Source organism: Gekko japonicus, unplaced genomic scaffold (genome assembly GCF_001447785.1).
Source record: "Gekko japonicus isolate JY-2015 unplaced genomic scaffold, Gekko_japonicus_V1.1 scaffold1360, whole genome shotgun sequence".
Taxonomy (NCBI): Eukaryota; Metazoa; Chordata; class Lepidosauria; order Squamata; family Gekkonidae; genus Gekko; species Gekko japonicus.
In genome coordinates, this window is record NW_015165281.1 from 504,853 (window position 1) to 512,210 (window position 7,358).

At 48.2% G+C, this 7,358-nt stretch overlaps 1 protein-coding gene across 1 annotated transcript in view; it reads left to right on the forward strand.

Annotated features, from left to right (window-relative positions):
• The window catches only part of LOC107109644 (ataxin-7-like protein 3), a 10,563-nt gene that overhangs the window by 2,042 nt on the left and 1,163 nt on the right, over positions 1-7,358 (forward strand). Inside the window, exon 2 of the mRNA XM_015410315.1 lies at positions 5,016-5,148. Coding sequence (XP_015265801.1) covers positions 5,016-5,148 — 133 coding nt within the window. The remainder of the gene's footprint in view (positions 1-5,015; positions 5,149-7,358) is intronic.

Consider the following 7,358-nt stretch of genomic DNA (forward strand, 5'->3'; position numbering starts at 1 on the left):
CATCCTTCCTGAGCTAAGAGAAAAATCTGTGAGCCGGAGGCTAAAAAACTGTGAGCTAGCTCACACTAACTCAGCTTAGAGGGAACACTGGTTATGAGCCAGTAAAAACCTTAGTAACCTAAAAGCTTGTAAGTTATATAAAATATAAAGGAAAAAGTAAAACCACAGTTCAAACTTTTTAAACCATTTAAAAAGTCTGTTTAAGAGATATGGTCTATTTGCCTCGCTTTTTGGGTTCCTTGTATACCTGGGCACAGAACCTGGCCACCTGTCTTGATGTATGGTGATTCCTATCCGACAACAGGTATTCTAATTTAATTTTGTTTGCTCTTCCTGGGAACCTTTCCAGCAGCAGGCCAATGATTTCCTTTCGGCTCGCCGTATGGAAAGAGCAATTAAAAAAGATATGCTCCAGAAAGTCTATTTCAGACTGGGAACAAGTGCAGAGCCTGAGCGCATAAGGGGGGATCCCTTTGTACCGTCCCTCTATTAGTGCGGACGGCAAGGCCATGCTCCTTGCTAGGGTGAAGGCCCTCCCGGTATTATAAGATTCAAGGAAACATAAATAGGCTGCAGGAGCAAACACATATCTACTGTTTGCTGGAGAAAAGCAATTTGGTGAACTGCAAATGTCTGCTTGCCTCTCCGAATCTAGCACTCTCTGCTTAATAAGCAATTTTGCCCGATCTGTGCCAAGATTCAGGAGGACTCGGGGGGGGGGGGAAAAAAGTGGGGGGGCCCGGGGGGGGGGGACCCAGAATTTCAGTGGACATTTGGACCACTTGTAGCCAACCGCTCTGAAATTGGTCACGCAGGGTGAGAGGAAACAGCCCCTTTGGATTACTACTGCCCGTTATCCATTTATATATGGAAAGAATGCAAATCCTGGCTTCTGCCCGGGTCATTCCTGTTTCCAAGTGAACCCAGGAGTTTGATACACACTTGGGTACCTGCATTAGCGCTCTAAGGAATTTTGATTGAACTCAAGTGGAGAGAGGGAGGGGTCCCCAGTGTGCTATCAGTGGGTGTCCTGGCATCATCTCCCCCCCCAGCACTTTTTGCTGGTAGCTACCAAGTGTTTTTTCAAAAGTGGGTGTGTGTGTGTCAAAAGGGACTTTTGCCCAGGAAATGTTTCTGTTTGGCCATTGGAGATTTGGTTGATTTCAAAAAGCTTGCTTAGACAGCAGCTGCCACCACAGCACAAGAATCTTCACTGTGTGACTGAAAGTAAGCCACAGCAACCATTTCGTGGCTGGCTCTGCCCCCCATGGCAGCTATTTTGTTGCTGCACCCACCACGCCGTGTCAGAATTCCAAAGATGTCCACAGGCTCAAGAAGATTGGGGGTCCCTGCTGTAAGAGGTAAGAACATAGGAGGAGCCAGTGTTGGATCAGGCCAAAGGCCCATCCAGTCCAACACTCTGTCACACAGTGGCCAAAAATACCAGGTGCCATCAGGAGGTTCACCAGTGGGGCCAGGACACTAGAAGCCCCCCCACTGTTGACCCCCCCCCCCAAGCACCAAGAATACAGAGCATCTTGCCCCAGACCAAGAGTTCCTGTCTATACCTTGTGGCTAATAGCCACTGATGGACCTCTGCTCCATATGTTTATCCAGTTCCCTCTTGAAGCCGCCATAGTCATAGTTTCTCCAAGCTAAAGAGCCCCAAGCGCTTTAACCTTTCTTCATAGGGAAAGTGTTCCAACCCTTTGATCATTCTAGTTGCCCTTTTCTGTACTTTTCCCAGTCCTATAATATCCTTTCTGAGGTGTGGTGACCAGAACTGTACACAGTACTCCAAATGAGAGGGCACCATTGGTTTATACAAGGACATCATGATAGTGGCTTTTAAAAATTATGTCTGGAGTCGTTTGAGGCGTGACGTATAAAACTGGAGGGCTGAGTCCTGTAAGAAACCTTCCTTTGCAGGCACCATTGACGTGAAGGTTGAAAGCCACTCCCATTCATTTCAGTGAGAGGGGAACTTTCCCATTGGATTTCATCCTTTCGCATAAAACAGGACAATTTGTTTTCGTGGTTTCAGTTCCATAACAAAGAGGGGAATTTTGCAAGCCCCGCCACTCATTCTCTCAGGCTTGGCTGGGACTTTGTTGCAGAAACAGAAGATGAATCACAGACCATTCTGAGTGGAGTTTGTAATTTCCCACTGCAGTGGATGTGTGTGTCTTGGTCGTTGTTGTGTATTTGTTGGTCTGTCATTCCCCCCCCCTTCCAAATTCTAAAATTAGTTCTTTGCCTCCCTGCCAGTGGAAAGCAGCACAAGCTATGCCTGGGGCAGGGATGCTCTGCATTCTTAGTGCTGGGGGGGGGCAACAGTGGGAGGGCTTCTGTGGTTCTGGCCCTGCTGGTGGACCTCCCGACAGCACCTGGGTTTTGGCCAATGTGTGACACAGAGGTCCTTTCCGCACTTGGATCTCATCCCTGGTTTTATCAGAGTTCAACTCGCGACACAATACCTTGCATGTATCCCTGGGTATAACAGCATCCGTTTACCCGGGAATTTCCTGCGTTGTGCAGGGGGTTGGACTAGATGACCCTGGAGGCCCCTTCCAATTCTATGATTCTATGAAGTGTGGGGTGAAACCGGGATGACCTCCATGTAATGTGGAAACAAATATTACTCCGAGATAATTACAGGGGTGAACTCGAGTATAGTGTAGAATGTAAGTTCGGGGACAGAGTTGAACCCGGATTTAAGGTCTAGTGCGGAAAGGACCAGAGTGTTGGGCTGGATGGGCCGTAGGCCTGATCCAACATGGCTTCTCTTATGTTCTTAAGCTTAGTTTGGGACAAGTCAGAAAAGAAGAGAATTGTCATGTCTTGTTAGGTCTAAATGACCCTTCATTTCCATTCAAAGCTTTTCCCTGTAGCAGTTCTTGGCAATGAAGGCGGGTGTGAGACCATCCACATCAGCCTTGTTATCTGGGCCACCCTCTGAGTGCTTGTAGTGCCAGAGCTCAGCCTGTAAAAAGAGAGTAGCAGAGGCAGGGGAAACGTTGACTCCAACGGCACCTTTAAGACTAACAAAGTTTAATTCTGGGTATGAGCTTTCGTGTGCCTGCACACATCTTCAGATTTTATACTCAGAATTAAACTTTGTTCTTCGAAGGGAAGCATTTAACTCCGTTCTTCGGAATGTGCATGCACACGAAAGCTGATACCCAGAATTAAAATTTGATGGTCATTTTTTTATTTTGAATTTTTAAAAAAGGGATACAGAAAGAAAAAAGGAATAGGGAAAAACATATAGGAAATATAACTACCAAAAGCATAAGGGCAATTTTACAGGTGTTGAGGACATTCCTTTATCAGAGTGTATATGTCTGTATTAAAAAGTATATGGTATAGTAGCTTAACAAATGTATAACACGATATATATGGTGAAACGGCATAAGAATATGGTATTGAGGACATTAGGACAATAGGAAAAAACACATAGGAAATATAATTACCAAAAGTCTGGCAATTTTACAGGTATTGTTCCATCTGGCGCTAAGTCAACAGCGCCTTCTGGACGTGATTCAACGCACGGCCAGAGTAAAGTAGAATTAAATCATTTTTTATTAAGCTCCACATGCATTCAGAAGATTTCTTTACTCACAATCAAAGCTGAAATTCACATCTTTGTAATCTAATTCAGTTCACTGGCTCATGGTGAAAAAGATTGCGTGCCCTGACCTCCTTTGCCGTTTAAAAGAGTACACAAAGGAACGGGAAGAAAGCTGTAAACTCAAATCCCCGCGCCTCTGGGTGCAGGAAATGACTGTTAATCAGCCAGTCACAGAGATGCTTTGGGATGTCTAACTAAAGACTTCAATTCCCAGGGGCAACTGCTCTTAAAGCTTACCTGGCTGCTTCTTGCTCTGACTGAGGGCTGCTGGGAGCAGGGGGTGGGGCTTGTTGCATGTGCCTGCTCCCTAGGCTTGTTACTGCCGGAGCTCTGCTCCTGTGCGCTCCTGCAGGAAATGACCCCTGGGTTTAACAGTTTAATTTTGTAGATATTCTATGAATATTGCTACCCGCTCTGAGCCCTCCCTCCTCTTATCTGTTATATGGCATAACGTAAATAACCTCATAGAAATTTAAAAACAAAATTCCACACAGCAGTTTGTTATAATAAACAAGTAATATCCTTTCGTTACTGCCGGAGCTCTGCTCCTGTGCGCTCCTGCAGGAAATGACCCCTGGGTTTAACAGTTTAATTTTGTAGATATTCTATGAATATCGCTACCCGCTCTGAGCTCTCCCTCCTCTTATCTGTTATATGGCGTAACATAAATAACCTCATAGAAATTTTTTTTTAAAATTCCACACAGCAGTTTGTTATAATAAACAACAAGTAATATCCTTTCTAGGGTACATTAAACCTGTCTTATAGTATTATCATATAATATTAGACCTTTCAGATGTATAACTAGAGAGATGGGTTATAATAGTCGTAGAAAACTCGCCACTTGTTTTTGAATTCTTCTTTTGGTCTTTGGTTAATGAAACCAATATGGAGTTCACCGCCACAGGAGGTGGTGGCAGCTACAAGCCTGGATGACTTCAAGAGGGAATTAGATAAGCATACGGAGCAGAGGTCCATCGGTGGCTATTAGCCACCAGGTATAGAGAGGAACTTTCATTCTGGGGCAAGTGATGCTCTGTATTCTTGGTGCTTGGGGGGAGGGGGCAACAGTGGGAGGGCTTCTCGTGTCCTGGCCCCACTGGTGGATGGACCTCCTGATGGCACCTGGTATTTCTGGCCACTGTGTGGCACAAAGTGCTGGACTGGATGGGCCACTGGCCTGTCCCAACACTGGCTTCTCTTATGTTCTTATGTTCTTAAACTTCGTTGGCTTTAAAGGTGCCCCGGGGCTCAAACTTCATTCTGTTGCTTCAGACCCAAACAGGTTCTGGGGCCTGATCCGGTTCAGGCTTGCTCCTCCACCCCCGCACCTCTTCCCCAATTTTTCATCTTTTTTTGGGGGGGGTGTCTCCTTTTCTTTCAGGCTGTGGCTCATGATATATATACTGACTTGGTGGAAGACGCCTGCCTGGGCTTGTGCTTCGAGGTGCACCGGGCAGTCAAGTGTGGCTACTTCTTTCTGGATGAGACGGACCCTGACAGCATGAAGGACTTTGGTGAGTCTGCGCCAGTTTTGTCCCTGGGGGCTCTTTCCTGACTTCTCTGCTTGAAACCTGGCGTGGATTTAACGGGGTGCTGCCTCTGGTTCACTGGCTCTGATCCAGTTCTGGGGTTTAAACGCATGTTCGCTCGTGGCTGTAGTAGCCCAGCAGCCTTCTGTTTGGCAACGAGGAATGCTCTTTCTTGAAAGATGTCTTTCCTCAAGACTCACATCTGCATTCAATTCCACACATTAGGATGCTGGACTAGATGGACCCTCACTGGTCTGATCCAGCAGGGCTCTTCTGAGGTTCTTATGAAGGCCTCGGCCTCTCTGCCCTGTTGTTGGCCCTCCGGAGGAACTGGCTGGCCCCTGTGTGAGATGGGATGCTGGACTAGATGGACCACTGGTCTGATCCTACAGGGCTCTCCTTATGTTCTTATGAGGGCCTTGGCCTCTATGCCCCATTGCTGGACCTTCAGAGGAACCAGTTGGCCACTGTGTGAGACAGGATCCTGGACTAGATGGACCCTCACTGGTCTGACCCAGCAGGGCTCTTCCTATGTTCTTATCAGGGGAAGGCCTCGGCCTCTGTGCCCTGTTGTTGGCCCGCCAGTGGAACTGGTTGGCCCCTGTGTGAGATGGGATGCTAGACTAGATGGACCCTCACTGGTCTGATCCAGCAGGGCTCCTCTGATGTTCTTAACTAAGTCACAGTGGGGTTTTCAAGGCAAGAGATGAGCAGAGGTGGTTTACCGTTGCCTTCCTCTGCATAGCAGCCCCAGTCTTCCTTGGTGGTCTCCCAATCAAGCATTAACCACGGCCAAGGGTGCTTAGCTTTCGAAATCTGATGGGATTGGGCCAGCCCGGACCATCCAGACAAAGGCACCAACGTCAGTGGTCTGTAGCAATTACTGTTGTTCCATCTACATATGCACAATGGGGCAGTCTCTGGTGCTGCCCAAGTTTTGCCCTACGAATGGCTTTAAAGCAGAAGGGATCTTGGGTCTCTTCCCGTTCATGAGGATTTTCTTGCCTGCTTACCCGGAGGAGAGCCTTGGAGCGCCACGGGCAACGTTTGCAAGGCTGTGATAAAGTCAAGCAAGAAAAGGTGGAAGGGTCAAGGGATGACCGTCAAGCAGGGGCTGGAGAGGAGCGGCGAGGGTGCCCACATGGTTTGGAAAAGGTTTGGCTTCCGAAGGGCCTTGGTAGAAATAAACCAAGGGGCTTGGTGGAGTAGGAGGGCATAACCGTGCTCATAAGGGTCTGGAGCAGGGGTCCCCCGTGAGGTGCCTGCCGGTGCCTTTCCTGGCGCCCACCAAGTTTTTCGAAAACGGCCGGGCCTTTTACCAAGCAAGGCTGTTAATTGACCATTGGCAATTTGGTTGGCTGTGCCGATCTTTAAGACTGTCATGTTGGCAGCGGCTGCCACCATGGTAGAAGGATCTCCGTGTGACCAAAGGGCAGCTGTGGTAGCCATGTAGTTGTGGCTGGCTCCGCCTCCCGCGGCAGCTGTTTTGTGGCAGTTATTTGGTGGCTGGTGTCCACCATGTGGTGTCAGAATTCAAAGGTGCCCACAGGCTCAATAAGGTTGGGGGCCCTGGGTCTAGGGAATTGTTTTGTCAAGCTTTCTGGACCTGGAGATGTGTGTGACACTTAGCACAGCAAAAGCATCTACGGTCCTTTCCCGCACTTGGATCTCAGCCAGTTTGGTGTAGTGGTTAAGTGCGCGGACTCTAATCTGGGAGAACCGGGTTTGATTCCCCACTCCTCCACTTGCAGCTGCTGGATGACCTTGGGCAAGCCGTAGTTCTGATAAGAGCTGTTCTTGAAAAAGAGCCGTTTCTGTCAAGAGCTCTCTCAGCCCCACCCACCTCACAGGGTGTCTGTTGTGGGGAGGGGAAGGGAAAGGAGCTTGTAAGCCACTCTGAGACTCCTTTGGGTAGTGAAGGGCGGGGTATAAATCCAATAATCTCTTCTTCTTCTCTTCATCCCTGGTTTTATCAGAGTTCAGATTCCCGTCTCCTCCACAGGCAGACCTTTGGGTCAGCCACAAGTTCTTTCAGAGCTGTTCTCGAGAGAGCTCTCTCAGCCCCACCTACCTCACAGGGTGTCTTTCATGGGGAGGGGAAGGGAAAGGAGATTGTAAGCCACTCTGAGACTCCGAGTGAAGGGTGGGGTATAAATCCAATGTCTTCTCTTCTTCTTCTTTGCCATAGAAACCCC